Source organism: Gymnodraco acuticeps, unplaced genomic scaffold (assembly GCF_902827175.1).
Source record: "Gymnodraco acuticeps unplaced genomic scaffold, fGymAcu1.1, whole genome shotgun sequence".
Lineage (NCBI taxonomy): Eukaryota > Metazoa > Chordata > Actinopteri > Perciformes > Bathydraconidae > Gymnodraco > Gymnodraco acuticeps.
In genome coordinates, this window is record NW_022990558.1 from 1,631,847 (window position 1) to 1,652,235 (window position 20,389).

The window sequence follows — 20,389 nt, forward strand, 5'->3', positions numbered from 1 at the left end:
TTACTCTCGCAACTCCTCCTGATCCACTTCCCCATTGGCTTATGCTCCACTTAGCTCCCCCAAGACATTTCCAGTGGGTTTTTTTTTCTGTAACCTTGAGCCACTGCTGAAAGAACACCTGAGTTTTTCTGTGGCTCTCACACACACAAACACAACCATGCAAACCTGTCCAAAAAAAGAAGACAAGGGACGTACAGTAGAGGCGGACGTTTAACACCAACGAACCGGTGGAAGGAGGAAGACATGTGGACATCATCACACAGGTACTATCTGAGGATATCAACCCCAGTGTCATTTTTTTGGACCCATATTATAGGAATTTCTGCATTTGGTCAAGTTAAGGATTATGGGTTGATGCAGAAGTCACTAGAAAGATACTAGAAACTTCTGAATATCTGTGTCGTCATCACACATCTCTACTAAAGAGACATCAAAGAGGATAAAAGCAGCACCAAGTGTCGGGTCGGCTGGCCCTCTGCCTGGACTATACGGGACAGACAGGAGGAATGAAAGAAGGACGGAGACGGAGAGAAAACCAGAAACGGTTGGTGTACTCACTGGTCAGCGCCTTCTCGTAGCTCTTCCCCATGGCTATGAAGTTCCGTAAGCAGGGGTTGAACTGCTCCATGATGGACTGGAAAGGGGGGAAAGAAAAAACAGCACGCTTGGTTAGTCAAAAGGCAGAAAAGATACCGATACAAACACTGATATGAGCTAGAATGACGGAGTGCCACTCTTTACTGGGGCACGAACACACACACACAGTCAGATGAGCCAACCAGGAGCAAGAGGAGTGCAGCAGGGATTCGTTTCAAGCTCATGGAAGGGACGATGGAGGACAAGTCACTGGGAGGGCTTGTGTGTATTAGTGTTGTGGTGTTTGTGGATGAGGGGGGTCTGTCTCTATTTAAATGGACCCTGGTTTTGGCTGCTGACTGCCCTCCTCTCAGCAGTAGACCTGGATCCATCACTGTTTCCTTCCGTCTCTCTAACACTCTCTGAACTGCGGCTCACTGTTCCTGCTAATTGCTTTTTAAGTTATAAATAAAATATGATGTTCTCTCTAAGTTCTGGTGGTATATAGCCAGCATATCCAACAGACGTGGGGTTAGATATGGGAATTTATTGTACAAAAATAGATAAAACTCACAGTAAGTTGACTGTGGTAGATTTATAGTATCGGAATAATCTTGAATATTTTCAGATGACTTACTTAAATAAAAAATAGAGCCCCTTTTTAAGAAATACTTGAGTTATCATGTGAGAACATTATACATGTTTTTTGCAGTGGGACCTAATGATTACCTTATTTAAGACTTTTGAATTGCTTTTTACTAAAAATGATATGCACTAAAAGAGACGTGTGGCGCCAGAAGTATATGTTGTTCTTAACAAGATGTAAGGTAAAGCCATTCCAGTATGTTTTAGTGCAATTTAAAGAGTTTTAGAGATAATTATATTTGTATCGGGATCATATCGCAATTGCAATTATTTTGGCCAGGAAAGGCACAAGTAATGTTCTTATTGTCTCTGACTAGATCAGAAACAAAATGGTCTAACTTGATTCTTTGGGTTTTAGCTACACTAATAAAAATGATAAGTAAATATTCTACTGTGAAAACAGAAGCTAAAATGAAAACCAGTGAACAAAGCGTTTCAATGTCTTTTGGTAAGTGCAGATTCAACAGTCAGCAACATGAGATGTGCCATTTCTTCTGGTTTGATCCAGTTGTGGGTGATAAAGGGAAACTTGGAGAAAAGGCTCAACCAGCACGGAATTATCCCAGAAACACACAAAGCACCATCGAAATCGAAATCGCTCCTTTTTTATGACGGATAACAAAGCATGGGTCAGCAGCACACAGGCAGTGGAGTGTGTCTGCAGCGAACACAACAAGCAGCGTGAACCCTTGTTAACAAGTGAAGGAAACATCACAAATAAATATATATAATAGGTTTTACTGTCTCTGGAGTTACTCAACCTCCCCCTCAAAGGTGCCTTTTCACTACTGCGGCGTCTCAGGCAAGACCCCGTACTTTTACGGTCTTTACTTACTTTGAAATAGCAAGTTTTCGGCAGCACCCATGTTTCAGCCACGATATAGCGATGTGCATGTGTCAGGGCGAATTAACTAAATCAAACAATGTTTTTGATGCTTGTTAAAAGACAAACACTTTGCCATGAATAATATAAAGGAGGAGTCCCTCTGAAAGAACATCGTTTATTGTGATCCAAGGGTTTTTAGATACAGAGAGTGTCTTGTTATATGAACGCTCTGCTTGCATAGCTAACCACCAATCACAACCATTCTTGATAAATGTATCAAACAACGAAAGCAGACCCCGCTAGTCTTAGACCATCAGAGTCTTTTGGCTACGTAAATGATGATGTTGAGGAAAACATTGTCATGATCTAGGGCTAATTCCTTATACAGGGTACAGTATATGCAGGAATCCTGAAGTCAAATGTAAAACCTTTTAAGACCTTTTTTAAGACCCTTTCCGTACATTTTAAGACCTCATCGCCACTTGGAGTTTTAACCGGTTACATTGGCGACACACTTTACCTCACATATACAGTATTGATTGTCCTTCCTCCTTATCTTCCAACCATTTGGAACCACTTGCATTTCCCCATAACGATGTTGCTTCAACAACCGGCGAAAACGGACCTTCGCGCTATCAAGCAGTGAGCGTGCGATGTCCTGTTCAGATGACGTCAAATCCAACGGGATGCCATAAATAAACTACACAGAATCACACTACACACCTACGCAATGATTACATTCAGTAGAATACAACCTCTTTGGACCATTTATATACTTATTGAAAACAAGCTACAAAATGTAATACCTTGGAAAATGCCGTTTAATACTTTTAATAGCCTTGATTTTCGCTAAATTGATCAACTTTTAATACTTTTTAAGACCCCGCGGACACCCTGTTATATAGAAATACATTGCAGGAAAAACTATTGCAATATCATTTTTTTCCGATACTGTGTGTAGCCCTTTAAGCATGTAAGAAGGCAATAAGATTGAGGGATGATTGAGGAGAAGGGGAAGGATCAAATACGTTGCAATTACTGAAATGTAGCCTTTTTTCAGCAGGAGTTCAGATAAAAGGCAGCACTGTGTTTATAGGTTGTTATCGGTTGAATATTTTTCAGCATGGGAGTAAAAAAGTAAGGAGATTTAGCTGGTTAGAAAGGCAGGGGCGATACGAGGGTACACTTAAGGTTGACAGACACATCTATTCATGGCTGCTCGCTACGAGGGGTGCCTGCTAATGCCCGCCGGCTGACGCACAACAGTCACCTTGGTACATTCACTTCACCATAACTTCAGAAAGGGAAGAAGGAAGTAGGATAGGACGACGCAGAGGTGCAGGAGAAATAGGCTGACTGCCCAGTGAACAGCTTTACGGTACAGGTGACAAACAAACTTACACAGGAAATGTAGAGGAATGGGACTTGCATGGATATGGGCTGATAATAAATACATCATGTGAGGAAACTGGTTTGGATCCAAGCTGATTTATTGATGAAAAACTGATAGAACTTCTGATCAAAAGCACCCTGCTATGGATTCTCAAAGGAGAGTTTCTATCATCGCTCTACCGCAGAACTCACACAAACACGACAAAATGAAAAAAAAGAGGTTAGCAGGGTTTCTTTGTGCATTTCTGGGGACAAACAAACCTATTTATACCCCGATTTCCTCTCGCCCCACTCCCATCTCTGGGTGTATTTTGGGTTACGTAAGGCATCGGCTGATGAACAAACCGAGTGAGTGGAAGCGCTCCAGACGCTTGGCAGGAAGAAAGGGACGATCAACAAAAGATTAATTCTAGAAGATGGAGAGCGGCACGGTTCTCATGTCTAAATCAACAGAGGTACGTATTGTCTCAGTGTCGTGTGTGTAGAGTGTTTTGTGCCTGGGACTGACTGAGTGATGAAATGCGTTATGTAATCACTGTCGGACAGGTTTGGCTTCATGCCTCGAATTCTCCTTCTGAAACTATGTTGTTCAAATACTTTCAAACACGTGGATAAACACACACAGTTTCACTGATACACCAGTCAGAGGAAGTGGAAAACACAATAAGAACTTTACAAAATAAGCCAATCTCATCCAATTCATGTGTTAACCATGGCTTTGAAAAAACTTGGACGACCGACCAACCCACAGTCCAACATTGCTGGAAAACATGTTCATTCACTTTCTTGCAGTGTTTTATGAACCAAACCCAATAACACCACATGAATATAAAAGCAAGAGCCAGCAGAAGATTAGCTTAGCTTAGCATTAAGGATGAAAATGGGTGGACCGGCTAAAACTAGCTCTGTCCAAAGTTCAAGCCAACAAAATATCTCCTTTGCTTAATCTGCACACACATAGAAGAATAAAGGAGACCATTTTGTTTCAAACTGAAATGCTACCTCCGCGACCCGACCACCATAAGCGGGAGAAGATGGATGGATGGATTTTGTTTCAGGTGGTGCTGCAATTGGCTAGCCATACTGCATACTGCAGCTCTAACACTAACCCAACACATTTATTCTAAAAGCTGCATACTTGGCACAAACATCTGCACATAGCCCAGTGGTTCCCACATGTTTTCTGTCTTCAGCCTTTTTGGAAAAATAACCATTCTCATGTCATGCCTCTGCACTTTGACTGACCAAGCCTTACAAAGCAGTTCACTGCAATGAATACCAGTATGGTGGCAATTTTGAAGCTCTTGAACTTTTCCAAATTCTCTTCATTCAGAAGTACCGGAAACGTAGGTGGGTTCCAAAGGCCAAACACTATGTTAGAGTGGTAAATAATGTCCCAAGTAGACTCTTCACATCAACACCGAAACAATATGTCAATCACGTCAATGCTGCCCTTCACATGGTGATGATGAAACAATGAATGAGTTCTCCTCCCCTCACAACGTGCTCACACAGTTTAGGGATCATTTAGTGGGCCCATCCTGGCTTAATCCACTCTCAATCAGCTGAGCTTGTTCCTTCAGCACCAGGGACTGAGGCTGATTAGCATTCCACTGAATGAAAGACCATATTTGACAGAGTGCATTGGAAAGGATTACCTACTAAACCCCGCTTTGTCACATTTTGCCCGAGTGCTTTGGTCATGTGTTCTAATGGAACGGCTAATCACCTCACCGATTAAATGCCCAAACTTGATAACAATACAGGGATTGTGTTATCACGTTGGAGCGTTGGGAAAAAGCTTTCATAAACATCCTAGATCAACACAACTCAATGTTATCTGGATGGAAAACGCCAGCCTAACAACATGGTTCATTGTTTTCAGCTTTTTATAAACATTTAATACAAAAAAAAGAATAAATTATGTCTAATTTATCCAAAGATAATGACTGACTGGTTTTGTCAATTATTTATACGGCTTCTGTTTCACAGGGGCAGCTTTTTGAGTCCTGGCTGACTGACAGGAGCAGAGTAAAAGCCACAGCGGAGCTAATCACTGAACACTTTGAAATCTACCATGAAGCATATCACTGATCTAACGGGGAGATGGAAATATCACACAAATAATTAGCTGACTCCTGACAGCGGTGGGATGAACCTTTCTGAAGGAGAAGTGTGAAAACAAGATGGTTTCAACATTTCTCAATGAAGAGAAAATAGTTTTGTTAAGCACGACTGAAAGATAACATGAATCATGGTTGGCATCTTAAAGACAACACATTACTGTATTCATATTAGAGAATAAGCAGTGGTAGAAGAAGTAATCAGATAATTACTTTAGTAACGGTGGCAATACTACAAAGGTACAAATACTAAATTAGAAGTCCTGCATTCAAAAGCCAACTCAAAAGTATAACATTACATTACATTACATTGCATTTAGCTGACGCTTTTATCCAAAGCGACTTACAATAAGTGCATTCGACCAACAAAATACAACCTTGAAGAAAACAGAATCATATAAGTACATCAGGTTTCATAGAGCTAAACATTTCAAGTGCTACTCAACTGGCTTTAGGTAAGCCAGTCCTTTATTAGTATAAAAGTGCTTCGTTAATAGTTCTAACGCTCGAAGTGGAGTCGAAAGAGATGAGTTTTCAGTCTGCGCCGGAAGATGTGCAAGCTATCTGCCGTCCTGATGTCAATGGGGAGCTCATTCCACCATCTTGGAGCCAGGACAGCAAACCCACATGTTTTCGCCGATGGGAACTTGTATAAGCATCAAAATATACTTTTAGAATCCAAAATATGAAAATATAGTATCACTAATAATTGTTGCTTTAATGTGGCATCACTGTAATGTTGCAACTGGTAAAAAAATGGGGATATTTGAATTTGAATGACTGATGTGTAGATTAAAGGTGGGGTGGGTAATTTTGGAAACCAGCTCGAGTGCACTAGAATTAGAAAATACACAGCCACTTCCTTACAGAGCCCCTCCTCCAACACACACGAACGGCAGAGGTTGCGCTAGACTTTTTCACTGACGGACAGGATCGTAAAATGTCCGTCAAAATTCAGTATTACCCGTCGGCCTGTACACTCTTGGGGAGAGCACGGTCGTGAACTGTCAACGGGGGTGTGGAGGGGGAGAGCACAGTCGTGAACTGTCAATGGGGGGCGGGGCGCACGCTTGTGAACTGTTAGCGTCGTGTTATGCATGCCCACTGCACCTCGCGGGAGTGCGCACAGCGTAAAGCCAAAACTCAGACATTTCAATGATTTGTAGGGCAAAGTTGGGTTTGGAAACGGTATCATTTCCTTTTTGGCAGGCATGCTTAACACCGGAACCTCGCTGCGGGGAAACTTTGGCGCTGTTCCGAGTTTGTTCAAATCCGTCAAAATGACGGACTGCTTTCAGATTTTTCCGTCATTGTTAAAAAAAATCAGTCATAGACGGAAAATATTCGGTTAACGCGACCTCTGACGAACGCACACATGACCAATGAGGGCACGAGATAAGTTTGTGCACAGATGGAAGGCTGACGGGCAGGTAGGCCATCCAGTTACTTTAGCCGGGCCGGCTCAGATGATTGGTCGTGCTTTTTACAGCGCCACGGCTTCCACAGATGACATTTTTTATGGATTTTCTGTCAAAGCACTTCAGATATTCATTGCTATCGGGATGTTAAGAGCATTCCATGGAATATAACAAAAAGTGTATCTCGAGCCGGTTTCTCAAACTTACCTACCCCACCTTTAACCTAAAATAATGTATATGTTTTCTATTAATATTGGAATCTGCAAGTAATGGGAAAGATGTATGACACACGTAGTTGAGTAACAAAACAACATAATCAAACACAAAATGCAGAGTACAAAGGAGCGAGACCACGACAACAACACACACACCACCACACACACACACACCACACACACACACACACACACACACCACAACAACACACACACACACACACACACACACACACACACCCACACACACACACACACACACACACACACACACACACACACACACACACACACACACACACACACACACACACACACACACACACACACACACACACACACACACACACACACACACACACACACCCACACACACACACACACACACACACAACACACACACACACACACACACCACACACACACCACACACACACACAAAGGATGTTGTGGTTGATTGGTGAGGCAGATGTTCCACCTGGAAGCATCAGAGTGTGACAAAATCCTTGTGTGCATTTGTGTTCAAATACGAATGTGTTTGAGTTGTGCTTTGAGTGTGTGTAGTTGTTCAAAGTGCACTGTGCTGGCAGGCAGGTCTGGCTGCCATGTAGCATCAGTTTAACAACCATACACCTAAAATGGTCTTTGCCTGGTTTAGAAATATCATTATTCCCACCACATCGGTCTGTTTTCTGGCAAAGACGTGTTACAACATCATATCTTAAAAACAACATGTTCCAAGTCCTAAAGAAAATGCATTTCAGAACATCCCAGAATCTGACTCATTAGCTATAATTGCTTCGTACTGATTGGATGTTTCTCCTGAACATGCTCGGTTCTTGAATATTCTAAACAGCCACGATTCTTCCGCTTAGTCTCAAACTCCAAGTCATAAGATTCAAGCTTGAAAGTCAGGTAGTAAATCTATTTGTATTTTCTCTGAAGCCGCTGAATTCAAGATCAACGTTTCCAAGTCATGTAACACTACAAATAGCACAGTAAGGAATATGTTGAGTGTTTTCGAATTGTACCCTCTTGTTTTTCCTGTATTTCAGAGTGATTAACACCCAATAACACAGCTGAATCACAGTGATATTTGACTATAGTAACCACTGCGGCCATACCACTAAACTACGGCTAATGTAAATGCTTGTAAATGAGGAGAGGGATATTGAAAAGCTAGTAGCTACCCCTCAACATCAAGGATAAAACATCCATCAGAGCAACATGGCAGCCATGGACCACCCGTCTCCTGACAGATGACTGATGTGGAACATTAATGCAATATAATGTAACAATAAAAAGGTGATTATGACAAGTGTATTCATACAACAAAGAATACAGTGACTCACACATTTGAAACTGGCTGCTTGGGTAAACACTTCAAGTATTTGTCAAATCTCTTTCTGTATTATATCTGGTAAAACCAAAATGGTATCTTTTAATCAGGGCTGAATATATCAAACTTAACATATAAAGTGTGATGAATACAAACCACCTCACAGCGTTAAATACTTCAATCTGATAAACTGGAGATAAATATACTTTGTTATTTCTCATCTCCATTTGTTTCGTGCCTTGTACAAAGCAGTAATTACTTCCACTACACTCACAGCTACACACTCGAGACAACAAAGGGAAAAACAAGCAGTATTAAGAACATTGTGACCTAGCAGGCTCTGCCATGAATGTTTAGGGGAGTGAGTGAGTGAGTGAGTGAGTGAGTGAGTGTATGTGTATGTGTGTGTGTTGGCAGCAGGAGAGTGTGAGGAGTGAGTCAGAGCCTACATACACAGCAGCAGGTTTGTATCATGTTGGGGCGTAAATTGCTGTAAAGGGGAGCCAGCCATGTGGCTCCATTACAGCATGCTGCGCTGCTCACCGCTAAACTGACCCACCACCAAAAATGGACCTGGCAACCCAACAAAGAGAGAGAGAGAGAGAGAGAGAGAGGAGAGAAGAGCGAGAGAGCGAGAGAGCGAGAGAGCAAGAGAGAGAGAGAGAGAGCGAGAGAGAGAGAGCGAGAGAGAGAGCGAGCGAGAGAGAGAGAGCGAGAGAGAGAGAGAGAGAGAGCGAGAGCGAGAGAGAGAGCGAGAGCGAGAGAGAGCGAGAGCGAGAGCAGAGCGAGAGCGAGAGCCAGAGCGAGAGCCAGAGCCAGAGCGAGAGCGAGAGCGAGAGCGAGAGCGAGAGCGAGAGCGAGAGCGAGAGCGAGAGCGAGAGCGAGAGCGAGAGCGAGAGCGAGATCAGGTGGAGACAGGCATAATAAAATAAAAAAACAAGGGCTGTCAACATTACAGCTTGCGATTAATCTGCAAAAACTGAACTCTTTAAAAAACGTACGCAAAGGAATCCCATTACCAAGTTTAAAAGTGCTGATGTTTACCACGAATAAAGCCAGCGAAAAGGCAAAGAAAGTAGTGGAATCTGCAGGAATTGCCAATTAACTTTTTTTAAATCAGTTGACAGCACTAGAAAACACATTTGTCCTTTAAACATAATGATAACCGTCAATCTAAAATCAGTGTTACGGCCTTTTTTAAACTCACAGTTTCAGTTGTCCTTTTGTTGTTCTGTTGTTTATGTCTTCTTGTGGAACCTACTGCTGCAGGTCTCCCTTGAAAAAGAGATCATTGATCTCAATGGGATTTTACCTGGATAAATAAAGGTTTTGAATTGAATTGAGAGGCTTTTTATGTACTATGCAATAGTGCCAAGATATGAGAACAAGACAATATACTGTTGTCCATCACAATACTGTAAATCACAACAGAGAGAACATCTTTTTGAGATTCAGGGTGTTTCTCAATGTCGAGGACGCTTGCTTCCGAGTCACTTGCTTCAGCAGCGAGGCAAGAATACTTCCTGGCATTTGGAAAACAAAGAGTGGAACAGGCTAGTAAGTGTGCAGATGTGCTTCATATGAGAGGCCCCGCCTCACATTTTCTGCCACAGATTTGGGGAAATTGGTCCGTGTACAAAGCATTGTGGGGATTTTAAGACCGCGGAGTCTACACATGTGCAGCCTCGAAATTTCTCCAAACGAAATACGCCGGGCTCGGTAGAATTCCAAGTATGCTGGACATTGGAACAGTCCTTCGGCGGCACTCGATGACGTAGTATGCTTGAAATAGTGGCTCTGGAGCAGCTTTACTCGACATTGAGAAACACCCTCTGTGTTTGGTCAAAATGGAAGTCAAGTACTTGAGTTCCTTCCAAGGTTTATTTTCCTCATACTACCGCAGATCTACACCAGTTCATTTTCTAGTCCGTACAGTACATCAAGAATGTTGATGGATATTTTGGATTACACTAAATGTTTCCAAAAGCAAATGGCATTGTTTGTAAGTTTGTATTTCCTTTTACTTATGATTTCTCCACACATTCTAGCAAGAAGAAATAATAACGACACACATAAACAGACACATCATTGCTGCAGAGATTACATTATAATGATTACGAATTACAATTTCAGGATAAATGCAACTCCAACTAAGTCCAAACTGAATTAAGCTCGCCATCTCTCTCTTTAACTTCCCTGTCACATGACTAAAACGAAGGTTACTTCCTCCTCTTAGTGCAGAGGATTGGATGCTGAATCTGCAGGAGGTGACATCATGTGAAGTTCACTGAGTCAACAGGTTCAGGGTTGATAAGTAAAGTCTACTCTCCGTCACCTGCCATTAGATGTGTGTGAACTGGTCAGGATATGAAGGTTACCCAGATTATAAGCAAACATGCAAACACACACAGAAAGGTCATTTCATCTGGTTGGTCGTCCTGGAAACGGTGCACTGGGGTGTGTTTGGCTACCACTCACTAGTCAAGGTGACCCCTTGTCATCAAGTTTTACGGTGTGTGATCATATGTGTGTGTGTGTGTGTGCGCAAGCATACAGTATGACACCTCTCTCAATAATCTGCCACCGCACCGTGTACAGGTGTCAGCTGGTGTATAAACTGTCATCACTCACACTAACACACAGCACAGAAGCAATTTATTGTCACCACATGACGTTTTCAATCAAAACAACATGGGTAGTGTTCTGAACAAATACTCTGCTTATAATAGTCCTGGGTAGTTTGGTTACAATGTAAACTAGGGCTGCACATTATGGCAAAAATGATAAATCTGAATTATTTTTGATCAATACTGAGATCAGGATTTGATTTAGATTTTTGGCACAACATATTTTTCAATTGCAGTTTCACATTTAAATGTCATATTATGCTAATGCGTAGGTACATATTTGTATGTTGTGTCTCTACTGTGACGTGTTTACATGCTTTAATGTTCAAAAAGCTCTTCTCTCATACTGCCTGTGCTGCAGCACCTCTGGAAGGAGGGTTGTAGCCTTTGCAGACCATCTAAATCACACGTGTCAAACTCAAGGCCAGGGGGTCAAATCAGGCCCGTGGTGGATTTCATTTCGGCCCGCAGGATAATTTTTAATTACTATTAGATCTGGCCCGCCGGTATATTGCACGCACACCTTCACTCAATCCTGAGGAGTTCCTCAGCTCAGAGCCTGACCTCAAACATTGATGAACCAAGATGAGATGCCAAGTATCTGCTTGAACTAGCATCACAGCAGGAAACATAGTTCCAATGGATGTTTCCTTCTGCACTTTCTCTCTCACGACAACAGGCATTTTCTCTTTGAGGGGAATAGTTTTGTTGAAGCTGTTGTTGGCCTGTGGGAAAATGTAATCATAAGAAATTACTCCGGAAAAGCTGCAGATAGAGCCATAAGAAATTAATACAAGTGATTATTTAATGTTTAATGTTGTTTTTATAGGCAATAATTTAAGCTTTGTTAATTCCAGGTTGAATATGTGCAATAAGTTCATGTCAATAAGTTCTGCAATAAACATTGAACCAGTCCGGCCCTCGACTAGTACCCATTTCTATATTTTGGCCCACTGTGTATTTGAGCAGGGCTCAACGCTAACTTTTAAAAGTGGTTGCCAGGCTGGCAACCAGGCATCAGCTTATGGTTGCCAAAACTGAAAATACGGTTGTCATTTTTAGTCAACTTATATTTTAAATAATTAAGATACTATACAGTTATACATCAACTTAATAATGAACATGTGACACAAAAGAATGTTCAAATGCTTTATAATAAGTAATTAACACAATTATTTGAAACCTAAGTGGTAGTAAACTTGTCCACCCTCAATTGCTGGCATACAAAACACCAGTAGTGCAGCTGCTATCATGTTCTTCACAGATCCACAAATGAAATGAGCAAGTCACTAGTTTCTTGGTCATCCGTTGTCTCCCTTTCAAGTTTGGGTTTTCCTGACCTTTGTGCTGACCCCCACCACAGACCTGGCGCCAGAACAAATCTAAAAGGGAGGGCATATGATTTTCATGGGAGGGCACACAAAACCGTCATGTGCTGCGGGCCTGCGGCACAATATATATCAAACAGCAAGGCCAACAGCATTGCGCAAAGACGCACACTTATCGCAAATACATACACAAATAAAGGGCAACATCGAAACCACTTTTGAAACATTGTGTGCGTGGCAGCACAAACACTGGTCAATCACGAGCAAGGCACACTGGTTAAGGATGGCAGCTTCCCAGGGGCGGCGGGTACTGTAGGCTAGGGAAGGTTAAGCCTTCCCTAATATTTTTGTCACTGCATCCTGGTAAAATAAAAATATAATGTATAATGTTTGTGTCTTTGACATTAGCGCTGCTATGCAGCCACCAGTAAACTGTACTACGAAGCCAGTTCAACAGACCCTGGATATGTTTGAGTTATCTTAACTAACCCTAACAAACGAGATCTCGCTAAGCGGTCCTACGACGCTGGTTATCAACTCGGTAAATCAAGCCAGGGATTCTCTGTCCGGCTGAGAGCGCATTCACGTGAAAGGGGCGGGGTTAGCTACATTTGACCAATCACAAACAGGGACAAGTGTACTGACAGCGCAACATCATACTTCATTAATGAAAAGTAAACTAATATTAGACAAATATGAGCTTTAAACATCCATGAGTTAAACATATAATCCAGGATACAAGCCACAGAGTTGCTGCAAGGAGAATACAGAACAACTGGTTAAAAAATAAATAAACTACCGAGTGTTTGAAAGCGTACAACAGTTTTATGATATCACTGCCCCGTCTAAGACACGAGTGGATCTGACTTTAATTACATTTGACTCGAGTATTTTGTCAACTTAATGTGTTGCTTAAAATAATACTTCTGCATACAGTATGTGACACTGTGAGTGTTGCACGAGCAGATACGGCTGGAGAAGCTGACTCAGATAAGGAAATATATGATACATTATGATATTATATGATCGTTGATCAGATTGATGATGTGATATGAATGATAAGTGCGACATGTCGGTGTCTTCTCTGCATACTGCAGTTTAAACTGTATTTCCTTTATCCTGTAATATGACTTGAGAGATTTAAACTCCGCACACTGAGTTGATCTCTTTTCTATAGACGCCGGAGGCGGGCAGCGTCAGGTAAAAACAGTGATTTCGCCTTCCCAAACCTGAGCCTTGATCACGCGCCGCCTATGCAGCTTCCTCATCGTTGCACTCGGAGAGAAATAGTAGAGACGGAGACGATGAACTGTTTAGCCCGCCTTGGGCATGGCTTATTTTCCTATGCACTGCAGGTGCATCCTTTCGCTCAGCCGAGCTAACCTAGAACATTATTTTGGCCAACTCTACATCTTTGTACTGCAGCGTATACTCAAACAGCGATAGGAAGAGCCCACTGCCTGACTCGGACATGCTGTGGAGTGAATCGTGGTCACCTCTGAGAGGGAGTTGGTTGACAGCTAAAAAAGCTATAATATCAACGAAAGCTGACATGTAATAACGGTTCCGTGCCAGCTGATCTGCACCAAAGTTCATTTCCTTATTTGTTTCCTCGCGTATCTGTCTCTCTCTCCACGAACTCTCACATGAAATGTGTTCTTTTGATGCGGCATGCCTTAGCAGTCCTTTATCAGTCTGTAATGCGTGTTTCCAGTCGCAAAAACCTTTGACAGTAAAAGCCGCATCAGATGAAGACGTATTTACTTTAAACTGTCTACAGGGGAAACAAAAGGCTGCGTCTGCTTTTAACAAATATTCAAGCCATGGTCTGTTGTTGTACAATGCAGCGGCACAAGTGCGCTTCTTTCCTGAAAACAATCTCCCTGGATAACGATCCAGTTTCACCTGGTTGGGTTTATTAACCCCAAGATCATCTGGGGCTGTTGGTCTTTGAGCGGTTGCTGGCCCAATAGTACCTGTTGATGTTCTGAAAGGTAGCGTCTGCAGTGGAGGCACCGGCACGGAGCAGGAGGAGGATGCTGGCGGGTGTGGTACAGGGTGTGGTACAGGGTGTGGTACAGGGTGTGGTACAGGGATTGGCCACGCAGGTGGTGATGGTAGGGGCACAAGGAGCTGTGCCTCGGAGGACAGCGTTGGTGGCGGCCGCCTTGATGAGTCAAGGCTTGGGCTCGCTAACTCAGCCCCGGGGTTTGCCGAGGTCAAGCTTGTGACATTAAGCCGTGCTGCTGCAACGGCAGGTGCAGGGTCGCCAGCAGCCATACTTGCCAACCCTCCCGATTTTCGCAGGAGACTCCCGATTTCACTCTCCCGGTTTCCTCCCGGGGTCATATTTCTCCCGATTTCTGACTAAATCAGATTTACACACGACTGTTTCCACTCGGACTTTATTACAGCTACACCATTGTTTGGTTTCCATGGTAGCGCGTCTCTGTAGTAGCGTGCGCAACTAGATAGTCACAAAAAAACAGAACAAGAATCGACAACTCGACCCTCTACTCACTCCTTTCCTGGTCCAGCCCACACATATGCTCCATCAAGAGGATGGTGCTACAGGCCGCAAGGCATTGCACTCAGAACTACAATAAGCATGTTCATGTTAATCTAACGGCTCCGGCGATCCACTACCACTTTTACTGTCCTTTCTTCTTAGAGGAAGTACAGAAACACTGAACTCTTGATTATTTTTAATGTTTGAGGTGCAATAAACGACGCAGCAGCTTTTTGGCATGATACAACTATTATGTTCCGCCTCGCTCATGAGAGTAACAGCTGGAGAAATTACAGCCTCGCCTACTGATTTTAATTTAACCATATATCAAGACCGATTGTCGATTACCAATGATCGAATGTAATTGTTTGCCTGACTGGCCATCGTAATCAAGCTCTTTGAATATCCAAAAATCCACGGTTTAAAAAAAAATTTGAACGGATTGGCAAAAACTTCAGAATTTGTATTGACCGGCATTCAAATGACAGCGTTGTTTTCCCCCAAAAGTGGGCGGGGCCGTAATTTTTGCCCGGAAGTGACGTAGGTGCTACTGTCATCTATGCCAGCAGCACCATCGGCTGCAGTTCTTTCATCGCTATTTCGTTTAAGCCAATTTCTGATGTCCATTTTGTCATTCAAACAGAAATGGGAGTCTACAGAATGCACAATAAACAATAAAAAAAATCCAGAATACCCGGCAGAGTGTGACGCTGTAATTGGTCTAAATGTGGACGAATCACAAATCACAACACACATATATATATATTTTTTTATAAATAATAAAAAACGTGTTTATTGGGGGAGGGCAGGAATGTCAAATGGGAGGGCCTGGCCATTCACAAACCATTCACAGCTAAGAATTAGATATTAATTATTAATGCTGTAAATTACCTTTAATATGTCTAACTACACTGAACAAAAATATAAACGCAACACTTTTGTTTTTGCTCCCATTTTTCATGAGATGAACTCAAAGATCTAAAACATTTTCTATAAACACAAAATAACCATTTCTCTCAAATATTGTTCACAAATCTGAAAGAATCTGTGATAGTGAGCACTTCTCCTTTGCCGAGATAATCCATCCCACCTCACAGGTGTGGCATATCAAGATGCTGATTAGACAGCATGATTATTGCACAGGTGTGCCTTAGGCTGGCCACAATAAAAGGCCACTCTGAAACGTGCATTTTTGCTTTATTGGGGGGGGTCTGGGGGGGTCCGAAAACCAGGCAGTATCTGGTGTGAGGGGTAGGGTTAGGGTTAGGGTTAGGGTAATGTTGTGAATCGAGTGGCCTGTGTTCGTCGTCCATAACATACGCCTGCCCATACCACAACCCCACCACCACCATGGGCCACTCGATTCACAACATTACCCTAACCCTAACCCTACCCCTAACACCAGATACTGACTGCTTTTCGGACCCCCCCAATAAAGCATGGGTCTCCATGCTTTAATGTTCAAAAAGCTCTTTATTTTTCACAGTATAGGCAATAAATACTTATATGAACCTGAAAATGAGCAGAACAGGGCCCCTTTAAAGTCACATTCCACATATCTTACAGTTGTGTTGTCCTGTGTGCTTTATCAGAAACCACTACTGATTAACGGAAAGGTCTTTTAATTCTCATGAACCCTGTCGGTGACTTTCCAAACAGTACAAACAGATAAGACAGGAAATTACTGATGGATTTGCCTCAAGTGCATTACATGAATGTAACACAACGTCATGTAAGCAGAAGTTTAACAACCTCCAATTAAAGTGTATTGTAAGAGCACAATGCTGCAATCTAAATTAACCTTAAGGCAGAGTGAGAGCACTTGCTTTTACTTATAAGAGCGTATGTGATGTTATAATAGCTATAGGCTAATAAATATTGCTGTCATGTTGAGGTAAAGCTCAGTAGTGTTTGTTTCACCTCACTGCTGAATCACAGATTATTACCAACAGCAGCTTGTTGTTGCAGATGCCTGCAAGCAGCCCTAAGGCTCAGCATGGCTTGGTGGTATATTTCATATTTTTCCAAATCTATACATACAGGGATGCAAACTCATCAGGTATGAAAAAGGTGACAAGGATCCGAGCCCCCCGACCCCACGGAATATCGGCTTTAAAATGAGGAATAACAGGATGTTAGCAGTCAGAACAACTAAAGCATCAGTTAGTAATAACAGAAACGCCAAAGAGTCACATCTAATAGAAATATATAAAAGCATTTATTTTAAATTGCAGTTTATAATTTTGGCAGCACTGTTGAGCATTTTGAAAATGTATTTTCATGCCTCTGTGCAAGGCGTAGTCTTTCTATCTGTATAGCCACTGGTGTGAAGTAACTAAGTTCATAAACTCAAGTACTATACTTGGGTACAATGTTGAGCTACTTGTACTTTACTTAATTATTTCAATGTTTTGCTACTTTGTTCTTCTTCTCCTCTACAGTTCAGAGGTAAATGGTGTACTTTTCCTCCACTACATGTATTTAATACCTTTAGTTATTTCACAGATGTGGATTAATGATGTGAAATATAATCAAGTGTTAAATCAGACTTTAGTTCCACCTGGAGTAAATCCACAAGCTACCCTGCAGTATACAAAGTCATTCAAACTAGCTGCACCTTTACCAGCTTTGAGAACACTTTCATGATCAATCATTATAAAACATATCGTATATATTATTCTGAAATGGACCAATCTGCACAACGACTACTTTTACTGTCGCTACTTTCACTATATTTTGATGATAATACTTTTCTACTTTCACTTGAGGAACATTTTGAATGCAGGACTTTTACTGTAACAGAGTATTCCTACACTCTGGTACTTCTACTTTTACTCAAGAACAAGATCTGAGTACTTCTACTTTCACTCAAGTACAAGATCTGAGTACTTCTACTTTTACTCAAGTACAAGATCTGAGTACTTCTACTTTTACTCAAGTACAAGATCTGAGTACTTCTACTCTTACTCAAGAACAAGATCTGAGTACTTCCACTTTTACTCTAGTACAAGATCTGAGTACTTCTACTTTTACTCAAGTACAAGATCTGAGTACTTCTACTTTTACTCTAGTACAAGATCTGAGTGCTTCTACTTTTACTCTAGTACAAGATCTGAGTGCTTCTACTTTTACTCAACAAGATCTGAGTACTTCTACTTTCAATCAAGTACAAGATCTGAGTACTTCTACTTTCAATCAAGTACAAGATCTGAGTACTTCTACTTTTACTCTAGTACAATATCTGAGTACTTCTACTTTTACTCTAGTACAAGATCTGAGTGTTTCTACTATTACTCAAGTACAAGATCTGAGTGCTTCTACTTTTACTCAAGTACAAGATCTATACTTATACCACCTCTGTTTATAGCCTATGAAAAAAACTATTAGAAAACTAAGGCTAAAGCTAACGTTAGCAGATAGTGACAATGTATGCTAGCTAGCTAGCTCAACGATAATATTGCGACAGAAACACTTTTCAGTGCACATCACGCTCTGCCGCTCCGACAGGGAGCTCTGCTCTGAACACCTGAACGGCCCGTTCTAACAGCTGTTCACCAGCCGTCCAGTCTGTGCCACAGTGACTCCGGACCACAGTTAATATTAATGAACGCACCTGTAGGTAATGTAGCTGCTGAAGCTAGACCATCATCGCGGCCGCAGATTACTCCGGGTCCCAGACCCCCTCAATACCCCAAAAATATTTTTATTGCAGATTTACATGAATCACACACACGACCTATTTTGGATTCAAGACTGGTTTCCATATACAGTTGCAAGAAAAAGTATGTGAACCCTTTGGAATGACCTGGATTTCTGCATAAGTTGGTCATAAAATGTGTTCTGATCTTCATCTAAGTCACAACAATAGACAAACACAGTCTGCTTAAACTAATACCACACAAACAATTATATGTTTTCATGTTTTTATTGAACACACCATGTAAACATTCACAGTGCAGGGTGGAAAAAGTATGTGATCCCCTAGGCTAAAGACTTCTTCAAGAGCTAATTGGAGTCAGGAGTCAGCCAACCTGGAGTCCAATCAATGAGACGAGATTGGAGGTGTTGGTTAAAGCTGCCCTATAAAAAATACACACCAGTTTTGAATTTGCTATTGTTAAGAAGCATTGCCAGATGTGAACCATGCCTCGCACAAAAGAGCTCTCAGAAGACCTACCATTAAGAATGGTTGACTTGCATAAAGCTGGAAAGGGTTACAAAAGTATCTCTGAAGCCTTGATGTTCATCAGTCCACGGTAAGACACATTGTCTATACATGGAGAAAGTTCAGCACTGTTGCTACTCTCCCTAGGAGTGGCCGTCCTGTAAAGATGACTCAAGAGCACAGCGCAGAATGCTCAATGAGGGGAAGAAGAATCCTAGAGTGTCAGCTAGAGACTTAAAGAAATCTCTGGCACATGCTAACATCTCTGTTGACGAATCTACGATACGTAAAACACTGAACAAGAATGGAGTTCATGGGAGGACACCACGGAGGAAGCCACTGCTGTCCAGAAAAAACATTGCTGCACGTTTGCAGCACCTGGATGTTCCACAGCACTACTGGCAAAATATTCTGTGGACAGATGAAACCAAAGTTGAGTTGTTTGGAAGGAACACACAACGCTATGTGTGGAGAATCCAAAGGGTTCACATACTTTTTCTTGCAACTGTACCTATGGCCATACAGTGTATCATTCTTCAGCAAACCCAGTTCTCATTGTGGGTTGCCTCCCTTTGATCTGCACCTGACTGAATTATGCCTCCATGCAGAAGATTTCCATCTCACATACACTCAGTGACCACCTGTTCAATCTGATGCAATCCAATACAGCTGCCAATAAGTGTACACCCAATCAGAACGATGCATTGTGCATTCTAATGAGAAGCAGTGGACACCATGATTGCTAATGTTAAAAAGCCATTAGAGATCCCCACTGCATTACAGACAGGGGTGATGAGCTGATGTATATCCATACTCTGTTTCCGAGAGGGAAATGGACATCATTTGCTTCTGCTCAGCCAGTGTGACAATCGGCACGCTAAAGCTGCACTGCTTTCACACCCTCAGGAGATGAAAATTCAGTGTGTGTCAGTGTGTATGAATGTGTGTGAAACCCATCCAATTTCCCTTTCAGATGAGCTGTTATCGGCGAGCAGAGGCAGAGTCAGTGCCCCCTACTCCGCAGATGCAGCTCCAAAAAGGAAAGAAAAGGGAGGGAGGGGGCACTTCCGGCACCAAATATGGAAGTGTTGGAATTCCCCCCTTGACAGAGCGACCCATCGTGATTCACCTCATGTTCGGCTCGTACCACAGGAAGGTGCTGACGGGGGAGAGGAGGGAGGGAGGGAGTCTCCACCAACACCATATGACACAGATTCCTCATCATC

At 42.2% G+C, this 20,389-nt stretch overlaps 1 protein-coding gene across 7 annotated transcripts in view; it reads right to left on the reverse strand.

Moving 5' to 3' along the window:
- The window catches only part of baiap2b (BAR/IMD domain containing adaptor protein 2b), a 97,895-nt gene that overhangs the window by 66,972 nt on the left and 10,534 nt on the right, over positions 1 to 20,389 (reverse strand). For all 7 annotated transcript variants that reach the window (XM_034227519.1, XM_034227518.1, XM_034227517.1 and 4 more), the window contains exon 2: positions 559 to 634. In XM_034227519.1, the coding sequence (XP_034083410.1) occupies positions 559 to 634 (76 nt within the window). The remainder of the gene's footprint in view (positions 1 to 558; positions 635 to 20,389) is intronic.